The sequence below is a fragment of the Daphnia carinata genome, chromosome 4 (genome assembly GCF_022539665.2).
Source record: "Daphnia carinata strain CSIRO-1 chromosome 4, CSIRO_AGI_Dcar_HiC_V3, whole genome shotgun sequence".
NCBI lineage: Eukaryota > Metazoa > Arthropoda > Branchiopoda > Diplostraca > Daphniidae > Daphnia > Daphnia carinata.
This window is the reverse complement of record NC_081334.1, coordinates 8243712-8260938: the sequence shown is the minus strand read 5'-3', so window position 1 is coordinate 8260938 and position 17227 is coordinate 8243712. Positions and strand designations below refer to the sequence as shown.

The 17227-nt window shown below is 38.0% G+C and overlaps 1 protein-coding gene across 2 annotated transcripts; it reads left to right on the top strand.

Annotated features, from left to right (window-relative positions):
• Positions 1-11188: 11188 nt before the first annotated feature.
• LOC130687373 (DNA topoisomerase I, mitochondrial-like) lies at positions 11189-15396 on the top strand. Of its 2 annotated transcripts, none has more exons than XM_057510520.2 (15): positions 11189-11348; positions 11862-11933; positions 12004-12111; positions 12188-12397; positions 12471-12754; positions 13106-13422; positions 13481-13624; positions 13681-13956; positions 14021-14118; positions 14189-14324; positions 14397-14512; positions 14575-14712; positions 14768-14964; positions 15030-15182; positions 15246-15396. In XM_057510520.2, exons 1-15 carry the CDS (start codon positions 11310-11312, stop codon positions 15346-15348), a joined length of 2391 nt encoding a protein of 796 aa, XP_057366503.1. In that variant the 5' UTR covers positions 11189-11309; the 3' UTR covers positions 15349-15396. The 2 variants fall into 2 exon arrangements, with proteins under 2 accessions (XP_057366503.1, XP_057366502.1); XM_057510519.2 differs by having other exon boundaries at positions 12182-12397.
• The last annotated feature ends 1831 nt before the right edge of the window (positions 15397-17227 follow it).

Sequence of the window (17227 nt, the reverse complement as noted above, 5' to 3'; positions counted from 1 at the left end):
GCCCATCGTCCTAATCTCCCATTGTTATCTTTTTGATCCTTAAGCCACTGTAATGGACGATGATCACTAATTATTTCGAATGGCTTATCCAAAAGATAATGTCGAAAATGTTTAATCGCATCAATCACTGCTAAAGCTTCTTTTTCTGTAGTGGCATATTTCGTCTCAGCTTTCGTTAATTGTCTACTTGAATATGCTACCGGATGTTCGTGGCCATTTTGTATCTGCGAAAGTACCGCTTCTATTCCATAATCACATGCGTCTGTGAAAAGTAAAAAATTTTCGTTGAAATTGGGGTAAACTAATACTGGGGGCGTAACGAGAGAAGTTCGCAATTTTTCAAAGGCAGCTTGCTCCTCAGTACCCCAAACAAAAGGTTTTCTGCTAAGGTCCTTATGAGTTAATCTGGTCAATGGCTTAGCTATTGATCCAAAAGTTTGAATAAATCTCCTATAATATCCGGCTAATCCCAAAAATGATCTTACTTCGTCTAAAGAAGAAGGTGTTTTATAATTCACTATTTTATCGATTTTCCCTGGATCTGGCTTAATCCCTTCAGTCGAAATGACATGGCCTAAATAATTTACCGATCGTTTAATAAACTGGCATTTTTTAAGTTTTAATTTTAAATTTGCATCCTGTAGCAGTTGAAAAATTTCACGAATATCCCTCAAATGGTCTTCGAAATTATCAGAAAAGATTATCACATCATCCAAATAAACCAATGCCTTACTTCCCAAAACGTCTTTCAGTACATAATTCATTAATCTTTGAGATGTGGCAGGTGCATTGCCCAAGCCAAATGCCATACGCCTAAATTCGTAAAAATTATTTTCTACAACAAATGCTGTTTTTTCTATAGCTGGCTCATCTACCTGAATTTGCCAATATCCAGCAGCTAAATCGAGAGTAGTGAAAAATTTCTTCCCATACAATTTATCCAATGTTTCATCTATCCTTGGCATAGGAAACGAATCTTTCTTTGTGATACTATTTAATTTTCGATAATCGACGCAAAACCTGACTTCTCCACTTTTTTTCTCAACTAAAACCACAGGTGAAGCCCATGGTGAATGCGAATACTGAATTACATCCGCATCAAGCATTTCTTGTACCTTATCCTCCAATAATTTTCTTTGATTATTTGTAACCCTGTAAGGACGTTGTCGAAAAGGGCCCAGTCCCTGTGTATCAATTGTATGTTTTATAAGGTCTGTGTTGCCTAATTCTGAATCTTTTGCAGCGAACAAGTCGTGAAAGTCATTTAATAATTTAGCGAGCTGTGTTTGAAATTCGGGGTCCACCTCCGGAATCACAATAGGCTCTTTTACTACGTTAGGCCTGTCCTCAACTTTATTTAAATAAATTTTTCCAATCGCTCGAGTAGTAACTTCGATGCCACCCAACTTCGTATCCCTAGGAATTTAGACTTGATTTAACAAATGCTTTTCAACCAGAATATTATATTTTCCATCTCCCGATACTTTTCCTACGAACTCCTCAATAAAAACGCCGGCCGGCAAATCTTCTGCTGGGGTAAATATAAAAGCTGTATTCGGCGGAACAAACGGAAATGACTCTTTCATTTGCGCGGCAATTACTAGCGACGTCTGATTAATAACGTCGACTTTTTGACCGTCGTAATTGCCATGTCCGGAATGCTAGAAATAGCTCATCCCTGCTTATCTCTTGCTAAATAAATGCTCTTGGCTTCTCCATCAAGCCGAAATCCGTGTTTCTGGATTGCGTCCCATCCAAGGATACAGTCCCCAGAAACACCATTTGTAACAATAAACTCCTGTTCCAAAACTGACTCTCCGTATCGTACGGGTAAAGTAACTCTTCCCAGCGCGTGTAATTTTTTCTCCCCTACATCGTATAAATCGAAATCAAGTTGACTGCAGATCACTTGACCTCTTTGGGGTAATTTCCTCAATAATCTCTCATGAATAATACTCTTAGACGCTCTTGTATCGAATAATGCTTGAAATGGGATCTGATGAATTTTCAATGGAATTCTCGGTGTCGATTCATTCGTTATGGTTGTTAATTTTGCGACTTGTCGGGATTTAAACGGAGGCTCCCTATCAACTGACCCGAAGTTACAGTTGATACCTATTGGTTTCCCTGATTCGGAGGAGGACCTGGAATGTTAGGCCTATTCGGGTTTTTTGCCCTTGGACAGTTGTTTGATTTATGGCCAATTTCCCGACATGAATAGCATATTGGTGGCTGAGCTTGTTCCAAACTTTGCGGTTGATATTTGCGACAATCTGCCTGAGAATGACCCTTATATCCACAAAAATTGCAAGTCAGCTGTGGCGGTGTAGGCTTATAGTTAGAATCACCAGCTGGTTTTGAAAAAGGGGGTTTATGAGCTGTAGGCCTATCTGGAAATTTATTGAAAGTTTGTGCGCCATTGTTATTGTTACTCGGCTGATGAGGTCTCCAATTTCTATCCTGGTTACTGTTACTAGTTTGGAACGAATCTTGTTTCTTATAGGGTACACTTGATACGTTTTTATCAAATTGCAATTGCCTTACCGCTTACGTTAGCTCGAGAAGTGCGCCTTTGATTTCCTCCTTCTCAGTTTTAGGGTCATCTACTTGTTTGTTTCCCTGTCTGATATTTGCTATGGCATTATTGACGAATTCTTTTTGCTCCAATATTATTTCTTTAAGTTCTTTTAATTCTGCGTCCTTAGTGTCAGACGGCGCAGTCACTGCCCTAATAAAATCATGTTTTTCCCTATCCGTTTCCATGGCTTCCAGTCGCAATGCATATACTCGGGTTGCCGAAATAAGATCATTCAAATTCTTAAATTCTTTATATTTAACTTTCGATTGCAATTTGGAATCCATCCCCTCGATGAATTTTTGCATAAGAATTATAGCAAAAGATACTTCTGAATAGCCTACAGGATATGCGCGTTTGAAAATTTCCTGCAAACGATGAGCATATTCTATAATCTTTTCCCCTGGCTTACGCTTAGCTTTATTAAACTTCTTTTGATAAAAATCCGCATTTTCGTCACCATGAAAATGATCAAGAAGAGATTCTTTAATCAAAGCATAATTGTGAGGATGACCCTTCAAAATTGCCTGAATGATCGAAAAAGCTTTATCAGCCAATTTTGCCCTTAACAAATGAATAATTTTCTCTTCAGACCAACCTGACCCTTCTACTATACTTTCAAAAGATTCTAACCAGGAGTCAAAACGTACAATGGGGTTACCGGAAAACGAGGGAAGTAGCTGTAAACGGGAAAAGGTGTGTTGATTGTTTTGAAAATCGTTCAAATCATTGACCGTGGCCGCTCTTGATAGAGAACAAGATTTCGCCATGTTTGGATTAAATCTTAAAAATTTCAAAGTTCTTCCCTGTGAATTCTGAGGGTGTTCTGAAGTGTCGTTCGTAATTGCCTTAGATTCTCCTGCGTTATATCCGATTGGCTGGATGGGTGGGCTCGACGACAGTGTAGAGAGTGTGACTGATTGGAACGATGGTTTCTTCTGCGTGTCCGTTTCCTCTTCGGAATGCTTTCCGACAGCGGCGATGTTTGTTGGATTGTCGTGCTTTGCTGCTGTGTTGGTCTTGTTTTTATGAACGTCAGCGATTGTCTCAATTTTATTTCCGTTTGCGTGATTAATTGCTTGATGTCGCTCGCCTGCTGTGCGAAGAATGGGTTGTTGGCTTCCGGAAAGTTGCTCAGTTTGTCCAACAGAAATATGATTTCCGGCTGTAGCACCTCCAAATTGTTGATGAGTTGTAGTTTCTTTAGGTACGACGCTAGGTTGGTTACTTCCTTCAGGAACGTTCGTTGGGACTCCAGCAAGATCTCCTCCAGATGAAGTGATGTGTCGCTCACTATGGTGATTATTTCCACGTATCTCCCGTCCTCGTCTCTGTCGGTGATGTCCCGTCTTGGAACGAAACCGAATAGTTCTCGCTTTTTTGTTGGTGTGACCTCGTGCAGGTCTATTATGTTGTAAATTTGTCCGTGTAGGCAAGTCAGAACCTGTCTCGCGTGTCGCGTGAAAATTTCCTTGAGCTCCGTCACAATTTCCTCTGTCTGCTTCTTCGTCTTCTTCGTGATCGGTCCACTGGCTTTCACTTCCAGAATGGATGTCAGGTACTTCAGAAGCGTCTTCGGTTATTTCCAATCCGTCAGTGTTAGCTTCTTGGCGTTGTAATTCCTCTGAATGTCGCGCATCAACGTGACAAGGTGATCCCAAATTTTCGGGTCGCTCGATTGGAAGTCCTTCTCCCTCTCCTTGAGGCTCTTGATGGCTAGCAGTAGGAACGGTAGCTGGCTGTTCGGTAGTTGGAAGATGCTGTCCTCTTTATTCTTGACCTCTTGGAACAGATGCTGGAGGTTGACGTTGAGCTGGTCTTCCATTGGTTGTCTTCTTTTTTGAGAAAAGACCCGAAACGGTATTCAAAAAAGCGTTTGTTGGGGAAGTGTTTGTGGAAACGTTTTTCTTGGGTGAAAGATGGGATATTAGTTGGGCTAGTACGGAAGGAGAGTTCCTTACAGTCGAGGTGTCAGCTTTACTTTGGGCCCGTGGTTTGCGAACATTGGAAAGGTCTACCGGATTTACCAATTCATACGCAGAGTTCGATCTTAACTTCCTTAACTGGGGATTATCTGGAATTGCACTATGCTTCAACACAGGAGAGGCAGATTTCCTAATAGTTGCTGTTGCCCTTCTCGTAGTTTTATTACCCGTAAATTTATCAGATCCAGCAAGATTTGAAGTGGAAGTTTTATCAAAATTAAGAGTTCTGGCTACAGGTTCGTCAATTTGAATAACTGGCTCAATAGGACTTTTAGTAGCGGATACAGGTGTGCGTGAAAGTTTATGCTTACTAGAAAAAATATTATCCGTCATTGTGGGTGAGTTCGATAGATCGCTGCCACCATTATGTAAAGCATTCTTTTAGTAATTGAAAGAATGACTTTACGTTATTTAAGACAAATTATAATAAGAAAATGAACTCGGAAGGCGTTACCACAATGCCGAATCTATTTTATTCTAATAGGCCGAAAGAATAATAAAGAGAATACACAATTATACGATATAAATGGGAAACGAGAATAATAAATGGAGTTATGCGTATTTAAGCTTACCGTCACCGCTGTGGCGAAGATAGAATAGAGATGGTAAATGTTATACGGGAAAAATAAAGATAGTAAGGCTGTCAGTCGCACAAGAAACGATGAAGAGCACTCACAATAATTATTGAATAAGATACAAATTAAACTCACTAGATTTTAAGAATTAAACAGCACTTGTAGCATTAAGAATGAAAACTAGAACGGGAACTGGAATTAAAACAAGAAAGAACTGAAGAGAATTGAAGATTACTGAAGAACTGTAGAACTAACTTTTGGGAACAAAAAGGGCATCCTTTTATACGTTTTACATGTTTGAGGGAAACATAGCATTTCCGACAGATATGCTCCGGATATAAGTTATTGAATATCTCACGCAGCAACATTTCCTATTCATGGAAATGTATGGCGCGATGTTCTACGCATGAAGCTCATCCAATCAGCAATAAGCAGGATGTAAAGTATAATATAAAAATAAAAGGAAATGTCAATGACACTTGAATTACTATATTTATAATGTATACTTTAAATATAGAACATAGTATATAATTTTAATATAAAGAAAACAAACAATGAAGATAAAATATAATAAAAAGTTGTATTTTGGTGACTTCGTTACATATACATGGTAACAAACAATATTTTGCGAAAGGGCAAATAGTTTTTTTTAATTATAACTTTACGTGTCTTAATCATCTATATATTAATTTTCTTATTTACCTCATGATTGTATTTTCTAATAATGTTCCTATGATATATAAATAATCCCTTCAAGCGGGAGAAACAGGACCTCCATGTTGTAGAAATGGGACCCTAAGAAAAATGGTTGGAAATACGGTCCTATTTCTCCGGGTCCTATTTTTCCAGGTCCTATTTTGAGGTCCTAAATCTCCGGGCCGTATTTCTCCAGGTTCTGTTTCTCCGGCAATCGTTTTTGAGGTAGGTAATCTTACGTAAACCCCACTCACGAATTTAACTGTTTTACAGCTTGCAGACTTGAATCGTTTAACGACACATGATTCCTCTAGCACCAGAAAGGGTATTTTTTGTTTAACAAATATTAGACAATTGTTTTTTTGTCAACCCCTACTGCCCAATACCCTTCAGGAAGTAGACACAAAAAGCTTTGGGGTACTGGTAGTAACTTCGTTTTTATAACCATGTAAAATATTGTCCCGAGTAGAAAATGAAGGGAGGTTACCTCTTCGCAGTGATCCGTCACCTATTCCTTGGACCACGCTGCAACCGGGGGAAAGAATTCATCAGAAGAAAGCTATCCTAAGAGAGATTATTATTGTCAAATGCCTATTGTCAGATATTATTTAGTGTTTTCTCTCATTAGTAAAATACTAATTTTATTAAACAACGTGAATTGTAAACACTAGAGCTCGTCCACAAATGATCGGCAAAGAATGATCGGCAAAATTTGATCAGCGATCCGAACCCCAGAGATTGAGCACATCGTCGATCAAGAAATAAAAATTGATCGCACTGGCAAATCTGGTTTCAAGACGACAGCCTTAAGGAATACGTTAAAATCATTCATCACAGTTTTGTGAATAAAGATGTTGCGCTTAATATTACCTTCAAGAACAAAAGCCGAGTTAACAAGAAGGCCTTGATTGAAACATTTTTCTACCACGGATTTCCAATACATTGCAATTTTGTAAGTATTTTTTTGTATCTAGAAATTGCTGCATGACACTGTAACTGTAAAGACTGTAAAGAGACTGGCAAGAGATTGACTGGACATAAAAAATTGAAAAACCTGACTAGAGAAGACTGACTGCGACATCGACTGAAAAACAAAACAAATGGAAAGGACTGAAAATTTCCAGTCCTATTTCTACCGCAGAAATAGGACTGGGAGAAATAGGACTGACTTTTAAATACTTTTAGGACAGTCCTATTTCTCCATGGCATCAGTCCTATTTCTCCTTAGAAAAAGTCCTATTTCATTTACCTTGTTCCAAAGGGGAAGATGAGCCTCCAATAAGAGCGCCGTAAGAGCGCCGGCTTATATCCATTTCTCTTTTTTAAAAACCGATGGCGTTTACTCATTATTTAAATGGTTCACAAATTTTTTATCTCTTATCCTATTTTTATTTTAATTGCTGAGGAACATAAATTATTTTGAATCTAATAGAGTTCATTTAATAAAATACTATTAGAGCAAAATCAGAATGTGTAAGAGCTGTATATAACGATAGATGTATGAAATAGTAAAACATTAGTTCAATTGGAAAAGTTGGTTATGACCACATAATGTGCAATATAAGTAATAAATATTTCTTTAGTACGTCTAATAGTATTTTGTTAAATGAACTCTATTAAATAAAATATAGTTCATGTTCTCCTATAATTTAAATTAAAATAGGATAAAAAAAAAAGTTTTTTGAACCATTTACCTAATGAGTTAACACCATCGGTTTTTTAAAAAGGGAAATGGATATAAGCCGGCGCTCTTACTTCCTCCGACTCCTACTGGATTGGAGGCTCATCGTTCCATTTGGAGCAAGGTAAATGTAATAGGACTTTTTCTAAGGAGAAATAGGACTGATGCCGATGAGAAATAGGACTGTCCTAAAAGTATTTAAAAGTCAGTCCTATTTCTCCGGTAAAAATAGGACTGGAAATTTTCAGTCATATTTCGTTTCAGTCCTATTTCACCGGCTACCGTATCCTCTGACAGGACAGTTCCTACTGTCCTCCTTAGTCTTCTCCATAAACGTCCTAAATTCCTCGTAGAACCTTCGTTTTGTTCACATGGTAGCTGCCGGACAGGCTCTTCAGTCCCTCTTACATCCTCAGCTAGTACCAAGAACCTCCCATGATGAAAAAAATTGTGTGACATATGTATTCGATATACGTAGCTGCTTTGTATAATTTGCATAACATTTGAATGTAATTAAAACACAAAATGAATATTAAACGACAACAGAATATTTGAAATTGTTTATTCAATTTAAAAAACTTTGCCTTTTATTGGGATTGGCGATGAAAAAGGAAAAAAACGAAATAGGACTGGGAGTTATAGGACTGACTTTTAAAATATTTAAGGTCAGTCCTATTTCTCCACGGCTTTAGTCTTATTTCTCTTTAGATATAGTCCTATTCCTTTTACTTTGTTCCAATTGGAACAATGAGCCTCCAAACCGGTAGGCAATACATTGCGGAAGAGCGTCGGCTTATATCCATATTCCTTTTTAAAAAACCGATGGTGTTAACTCATTACTTAAATGGTTCACAAAACATTTTTTTCTTATGCGATTTTAATTAAAATTGCAGGAGAACATGAACGATATTGTATTTAAAGAGTTCATTTAACAAAATGCTATTAGAGCAAAATCAGAAATATTTATTACTTAGACATTTTTTAGGTGGTATGATTGAAAGCGGTCTATTTTTCCCGTTTTACAACTGAATAGCATGACAGCGAATTTCAGTAGGCTATGCATTTCCACCGCTAATGGCTGCTTCCTAGTTTTAACCTGAAACTTCTATTATAAGGAATTTCCGCACATAAGGAACGATGTTACAGGATTCGGTTTGCCAGATTTGGCTTTAGTTATTAGAAAAATAGGCAAAATGGTGGCGCTAAGCCCTTGACTGACATGGTAGTAACCTCCAAAACTGTCACGATGTTGGCCCGGATCATATTGCTGTACCATACGATCCACACCGTGACGTCAGCTGATAGCTCTTATTTCATTTATTGTAGTGCTCGACCTCTATCCTATGGAAAGAGTTTCATTGTTCGTGTTTTTAGTTATTTCTTTTGATTGCCTTTGTTAGTTTATGAACGTTAGCGATTAATTTTTGCAATCCACACATTGTCTTCATCATTCGTGTGAAAAACAGCCGCCTTAATAAGTTATTAAATAAACAATGATAAACCCCAAAATTTACACTATCTAACAATTTCACTTGATTTCATATATTTATCTGAAACGGCCAAATGTTTTTGTGATACTTTAAAATGCACGAGTCTTACTTTCATGGAGGAATCTCCTAAAACACTCCTGAGCACATCAACAGCAATTTCTTGAATTGAAAATATTGACATGTTCCTCCACAATTTTCCAGCTTCTTGTGGCCTCCCTCAGTACTTCTCAACGGTATGATTGATGCGCTCGGGAGGCTAAGAGCCTTTTAGGAGGTTTCCAGGAAGGAGATGCGCCGTGTGGGTACAATTATTTTGTCGCGAGTGAAAAAGAAAGGTTGATCTCTTTGCAGAGATCAGTCACCCGGCCTTTGGATAACGCTGCGACCGTGATGATGATATTATCAAGAGAATAAGTCCGCCCCAAGTAAGATACGGAGATACGGAGTCCGGAAGAGGAGTAATTCGTGCAACTGTATAAAACACTGTCGCGAAACTCCCGTTAGGTAAATCTCCAACGGAAGGGGCGAGGGGCTCCCGGAGTTGGCTTAACTCCGTTAGAGGAGGTCCTTGGATTCCCTAGAGGTCTTTAGAGCTTCTCCGAGTCTGGGTAAAGTTTTACCCGCTTTTGGTCTTAGTTAAGACATTGTTTAGTGTAATATTTTTACATATTTTTTTTTTTTTACTAAACATGCCATGAACCAAGTATTGCAGAAATATCTAAAAACTAGGATCCTCCGTAAGAGCCCGTGCTAAATTCATCATTTCGTTTGAAGTCCTACCATGGGCGGGGCAAGTAACGCCGAGCTTTGTTTCAGTCCAATACTGTATGACGGCGCTCCTTTCACACAGCAGCGGCAAGCAGCCGATCGTACTCGTCGTATTACAGTCATATTTATGTGGTGTCTTGACATTCCTATTTCCCAATTGGAGTTTCACGTAAAGGGGTTCTACGTAGGCTTCTCCGCGGCCGTTGACATAGGAAACCTCGTATTACCTAAGCAGACGCAATTGGTATTCGAAATTTTTAAATGCTTCCGTACTTACAATAGGCCTACCTACCAAAATCCTTTGGAAGCGCTGGGAGCCCTTTGCAAACGTGGCGTTTTTACTGTTCTCTCACTTCTAGAGTTTTCCACCGAACTTTTGTTTATTTATTATTATTTTTTGTTTTTGCATTTTCCTCATGGATAGCAAAAACATGTGGTTTTTTTCCAAAATTTTATTTGTATGGGAGCGATGAGTTAAAATACGGTGTTAAAGAGTTTTGAAAGCCGAGAGGACGTTATGCAAAGGAGGTCACTTTGGCTTTCTTTTGTGACTTAACGGCTAAGGTTACGAATACAGGTAAGATCTTAAAAAAATCCCTGCTTTAGCTCTATGTGAGGCCTAATGGTCAGATTTTTCTTATTTATTTACTGATTTTTAGTCTATGATTCAAAAGCCAATTCATAATTTCCTTTGTTTTTCAGCCCCGATCTGAGTTGCTATATCACACGATACCGTTGTTTTCCCTTCCAAATTTTTTACCGGAAAAAGAAACATAGAAGAATGCAGGAAAGAGATAACGAATTTTTTTTTTGTTCTTAACAGAAAAAATCCCTGGTTTGCCAAAGCTACAAACCCGCTTTAACCAAAATGGGCAAAATCTGACAACGAAGACGACCCAGTTTGATTCCACCCGTAAATTATCATTTCTTTTGAATGGAGAAAATGTTTTTCAAACATGGAATGACCGGACACATTAATAGATTTGAAGTCCTAATTGAAATAGTAGACAAATTCCATTCTCACATTATGTGCTATTTGTTGATTGAAGTAAATTAAACTATGATGTGTAAAAATACTGCTCGGCTACTGTAAAATAATATAATTCGTTTGAAAAAAAAAATACTTGCGTGTTCGCTCAACTACACAATCTAGCATTAACTGTACTGACAAGGGAAATTATTTATGGAAGCTTTCATAGAACAAATCCGACCAAAAATTAATGGAAAAATCTGGAATAAACCAAAATACAAATAGAACCTTTAGTAAAACAAGCAAACACCCCCCCCCCCCCCCTTTCTCTTACAGAAAATTTCACATGGCGAATAGGAACCATCTCTCTATACCCCTGGTAGGGGCGCTGAAGAGAACCCACGAGCAAGAGACGAGGCTTTAGGCAGCTTTAGGCCCGTTTCCCAACGACAGCAAGGTTGCTAGCCATGTGAAGTTTCTGGCCTTCAACGTTTATTCTACCTACAAGTTTGGACTCTGTCTTTTGGAACGCTCAGGTCCATAAAACTCATCCGCTATTTGACTGCGAAATGGGCTCGGCAGAAGTTGATAAGCATACTCCTCCATCAGTAAGTTTGATAATTTTCCTAGCAATCAATTTTCTGAGTTTTGATCTGTATCGAATAGGCTCCCAAAACTATAAAATAAGAGTGTTGTGTTCAGAGGAAGGTAAAAATTTTCTAAGTTCAAAATGGCCGTCATCGGTAAAGTCCATTCACCAAATCTTCTTTGTTTCGGATTGTTAAAAAGCTTTAATTTTATGGATGTTAACTTTTTTCGTTGTTTGGCTGAAGCCAAAGTTTGAGACAAAATTGTCTCTCTCACTTGTCGTGTTTAATCGTGTAAAATGCAGTCCTCATAAATAGCCGCTGACACGGCGTCAGATTTCGAAGTGCAAACGCGTAACCAGTAATTTTTCGTTTTACCTGGTGTTGATGCATGGCACAGCGTAAATTTTGCAGTGGATGTCTTGTAGATCCCGTAAACCAATGTCAAAGTATGATAATGGTTGGCAGCTTATGTACAAATTAGTTTCTGTAAGGACATCAAATTGTTAATTACTTCTCTCCGTGATTAAACAGGGTGATGGTGCTGGAAAAGATGTTTTAACTGGGTTATCAAATGGGATGGATCGCCACAAGTCCAAAGATAAGGTACCCAGTAGCAAGTTAATGGATTTGGTATCTGTGGTAGTTGTGGATGAAACTAACAGAATTTGTCTAGGATCATCATTCACACAAGCACAAACATAAAGACAAGGATCGAGAAAAAAGCAAGGATAAAAACCGGGAAAAACACAAGGATAAGCACAAAGATAAACATAGGGACAAGGTATTAGAACAAAATAGTATGTTCTCAAGTGGCATTTGATGCCAATAAATGATTGTTTGCTTTTTTCCAGGATAAGCATAAAGAGAAATCAAAGGACAAAGAAAAAAAGCATGACAAAGAAGACCGTAAGCATGGTAGGGAAGAAAGGAAACAGAGTAAAGAGGATAAGAAGTTGGACAAAGAAGAAAAAAAAAAAGAAAAGGGAAAAATGAAAGATAAAGCAGAGAAGGTGTCCTGTGTTGAAGTAAAGAATGAACCTATGTCAGAGGATGATGACACACCCATGGTAAATGAATTAACTCTGACAGCTGTAAGTAGCTAGTTTTCCGGATTCCTATATGATATATTTTTCTTTTTAGGCTTGTCGCTCATTCAGCCAGACTTCCCAGGATGATTCTGAGGATGATGATCAACCCTTAGCTTTTCGTAAGAAGGTTAAAACTGAGGTTAAAGCTGAAAAACCGGTGAAGAGAAAGGCCGAAGAAATGGTAGATGATGAAGACGACGACTATACGGCTTCCAAAAAGAAAAACAAAAAGGCGGAGGAAAAAAAAGAAAAAATGGACAAGAAACAAACAAATGGCGCTTCCCCTACAAAACGAGTTAAAAAAGAGAAAAAAGAGGAAGAAGAAACATGGAAGTGGTAAGTTGCAGTCTAAGCATATTTTCCTATTGGCAGAGAGTTCAGAAATCGAAATTGGGGTAAATCGATTACTCTAGTGCAGAATTTGGTTATGACTTACTCTGGTCTATGCAAAAGCATCATCACTGCAACTATTTAGAGCATTCCATTTGTAAACCTAACATGTATTTGGCCTAGTTGCCGAGCAGCTAGTTCCTCTTCAGAGTTTATTTTTCTCTGGTTTGTGAAGGAACTCCGTTAAATGCAGATAAGATTTCTGTGACAACAATTGCCACTTCTGTCTTATATTTTGCCCAAATGTCCTTTCGTATAATACTTCTTGTTTATCAAATTTAATCGTTTCTTCCGTAGGTGGGAAGAAGAAAAACATGAGGATGGTGTCAAATGGAAATCTTTGGAGCATAAGGGTCCAGTGTTTGCTACCGATTATGAGCCACTGCCAGGAAATGTCAAGTTCAAGTACAATGGCAAAGATGTGAAATTGGGCACAGCTGCTGAAGAAGTAGCAACATTCTATGGAGCTATGTTGGATCACGACTATGTGACTAAAGATGTATTTAACAAGAATTTTTTCAAAGATTGGCGTAAATTTATGACTCACTCAGAGAAAGAGATTATAACTGATCTCAAAAAGTGTGATTTCACCCAAATACTAACCTATTTTAAAGGTTTGATTACCATGTCCTTTTAATAAATTATATTTATGACTAACCTGTTTTTGTTTAGCTAAATCTGAGGAAAAGAAGAATAGGACCAAAGAAGAGAAACAACAGCTAAAATTAGAAAATGAAGAAACTGTGAAGGAGTATGGATGGTGTATTATTGATGGACATAAACAGCGTATTGGGAATTTCAAGATTGAACCTCCTGGTAATACAAACAGTACTTCTTGTCAAAAATATTTCATTAATATTATCGTCGTTAAGGTCTCTTCCGCGGGCGCGGCGATCATCCAAAAATGGGCATGGTGAAGCGGAGAGTAATGCCTGAAGATGTCATAATTAATTGTAGCAAAGGAACCGCACCAAAACCACCCGCTGGCCATAAATGGAAAGAAGTCCGCCATGACAATACCGTGACATGGCTAGCTTCCTGGACGGAAAATGTCCAAGGTCAAGTAAAATACATTATGTTGAATTCTGCCTCTCGATTGAAAGGCGAAAAGGATTGGCAAAAGTACGAAATCGCACGTCAACTTAAAGGTTAGTTGTATTTTTTTTTTTTTTTAAATTTAGTAAGCTCGATTTATTTTTCTGTTTGGTGCAGATACTGTGGAGAAAATCCGTGAGACGTACAAGGAAGATTGGAAATCGAAAGAAATGAAAATTCGTCAAAGAGCCGTTGCTTTGTATTTCATCGATAAGGTAGGAAGGCTGAACAATTTCTTTTCAAAACGATAATGGTAACCTGATAAAATTTGTTTATACGTTCTAGTTGGCGTTAAGAGCAGGCAATGAAAAAGACGAAGATCAAGCTGATACGGTTGGTTGCTGCTCCTTACGTGTTGAACATATAACGTTGCACGAACAGAAAAATGGAAAACAGTTCGTCGTGGTTTTCGATTTTCTCGGTATGTCATTGTTTTGTTTTAGAGCACGTTGGTATTGGACAAAGTCTAGAATTTTGTTTTTTTCAAATTTAGGTAAGGATTCTATTCGATACTACAATGAAGTTCCAGTAGAGAAGCGCGTATTTAAAAATTTGCAAATATTTATGGAGAACAAAAAACCGGGAGATGATCTTTTTGATCGGTTGAATGTGAGATCTAGTATTTTCTTTAAATTGAAATTTGCGGTAATATATTATTGCTTTTCTTGAAGACGACTATTATGAACAAACATTTGAATGACCTAATGGAAGGACTTACGGCCAAAGTATTCCGTACTTTCAACGCATCCAACACATTGCAGGAACAGCTAGATAGCCTAACTGATCCAAATTCATCTGTTACAGAAAAGGTTCTTTTATTAACCATCAGCTACAAGTGGATGATTTTAATACGACTATTTGTAGATTTTGACGTATAATCGGGCCAATCGCGCAGTAGCTATCCTATGTAACCATCAACGTTCCGTGCCGAAGACTTTCGCCAAATCTATGGAGAATCTCCAGAAAAAAATAGATGCTAAGCGAGAATCTATTGAAGAAGCAGAAAAATCTTACAAAGATCTGAAAAAAGAAGCGAAAAAAACGGGATCTGCTGCTGCTAAGTATTTCATGCCTGAAACATCGCGTGAAAATTTGTTTCAATCCTAGTTGTTTTGCCGTGTCCTAGGATTGCAGCAGGCAAAAAAGAGAAGCAACTCGAAAAACTCAAGGAGCAATTGATGAAACTAGAAGTTCAGGCTACCGACCGAGAAGAGAACAAGGAGATCGCGTTAGGTACTTCGAAGTTGAACTACCTAGATCCGCGCATTTCTGTTGCATGGTAACGTTTGATAATTGCAAATCTTTCCACAAGTAGCCTTTTAAAATTGATTGCTCTACTTAGGTGCAAAAAGAATAACGTACCCATTGAGAAAATTTATAATAAGACCCAGAGAGACAAATTTCAATGGGCTATTGACATGGCGGGACCCGAGTTTGAATTTTGACGGACGATATTGGGACACTTAACTAGACATTCTAATGAGTTGAGAGCCTTTGTCTTCATACCTTGTTTTGCAATTGAAGTGCAAAGGTATATGATCGTTTGCTAAAAAAAATTGTGACTGCCTCCCTCTTTAAGTACCCTCTATTGAGGGTCAATTTTTTATCATTATAAAACTTTCTCAATGTGTTTGTACCATGTTCCATGGAAAGTGTGGGTCCGGCTGTCGGATTCTTGCCAATTTGTTCCATCTCTCTCCCGTCTCTCGCATCAACTTTTCGGCGGATTTCTGTGTAGCGGTGTGAAAGTTAAACTCCATGCGTAGGCTTGAACAATAAAGTCTTATAGCCTTTCGTTCCAAAATCAATATTCTTCAGGAGTCATCCATAATTGAAATGGGGGTCGGTAAAACACCCCTTGCGTCTGCCCAATAGTTGTCGTTAGTGACCTGGGTTTAGATTCTCTTTTCATCGATTTTGTTTTTTCGCCTGTCTTAGATTTCATTAAAATATTTTTTACTTCGTGTTTTTTTAATGTTTTTTATCTGGGTACACCATTCAATTCAAGATGAATAAAATTGCAGCGCTACGGTAAGACTTGGATTCACACTCACACGTGAAATTTTTTTCGTTTAATGTGTGAAATATGGTGATGCGTTTCAGGCTTTGCGCCGTTGATGTGGCAGTAAATTCGACCGGCCGAGGCCACTTGTCTAATTTTGTTGCAAAGGCACCCGCATATGGCGGAAGTTGTATAGCGATGGAGAACTGGGCGATGAACGGTACAAAAACAAATATATTTACTCAATCGCTATTGCTTAATTGTTCACGTTATAATTAAAGAACAGTTTTCATTTACTGTGAAATATAACAGCGCGGACAGAAGACGAAGAGAGTGTAGAGCCTTAATTGCAGTTAATATTTATATTTCGATGTACTTTTGATAAACAAATACATTTTAACTGTACATGTTTTCACGTCACGTAAGAACCACGACAGCCGCGGCTTTTGTTATAAGGTAGGCCAGGCATTGATTAGGACCGTGCACGCCGTTGACTTACTAGAATATGTCAAAATAATTTTTTTATTTATTTATTTTTATTGTCAGTGGATTCCGGTGGTGTTCACGAGTTGCATTGGATTATTGTTTTAAGAATTTATTGAAAAAAAATTGTAAGAAAATTGCGCCACTGTTGTACGACCAGCAATGTCAGCCATTTAATTCAAAGTAGCTGCGCACTAGTGTGCACTACCTCATAATAGGAGCACAAGTACCGACTGGGCATGACAACTTTCCCGTGAGGGATTGCTGGCCCAAGAGTCGGTAAGCAAAAACTCTTCGGAACGTGGAGTTAGTGTGAGATTGACCTGCCAATAAATCTAACACAAAACTGAACAAGGTGAAGAGCTATCACCTGATGTCATGATTAGGATCATATATTACAGCAATAGTAACAATTAAGGTGACACTATGACAGTTCCCGTGAATAGTACAGTAGCACGCCATCGGATGTTCGTAGTCGCTCGTGAAATATGCTTTTCTTCTTTTTTATCTTCCTCTAATATTTATTAAATTAAAAAGGTTTACCGAATAGCTTGGTCGACCAAAAATGTTCTAACGATTTTCGCAAATAGAAATAAGCGCTACAAAAATAATCCGATAGCAGTGTAGTCATTTACGAGTCCATAGAAGATTTCGTGTTCTCTGAATGCTTTTAGACTTCGAAGCGACATAAACAGAAGGTTACATGTCAAACGGAACAGAAATGCTAAAATGCGGCGTTATAATGTTTGAACTCGAGATTTGGACATTCAAACAGTATTGGAGAATAGTCGTTCAAATTAGGAATTTCAATGTTTGCTTCGGGAACTGACGGTTATATG

Excerpts from the sequence above, each read along its gene's own strand:
- LOC130687373 (XM_057510519.2), top strand. The coding sequence starts at position 11,310 with ATGGGCTCGGCAGAAGTTGATAAGCATACTCCTCCATCA. Across the intron at positions 11,934-12,003 it reads GCCACAAGTCCAAAGATAAG|GATCATCATTCACACAAGCA; the intron begins GTACCCAGTAGC and ends GAATTTGTCTAG. Across the intron at positions 14,325-14,396 it reads CGTGGTTTTCGATTTTCTCG|GTAAGGATTCTATTCGATAC; the intron begins GTATGTCATTGT and ends TTTCAAATTTAG.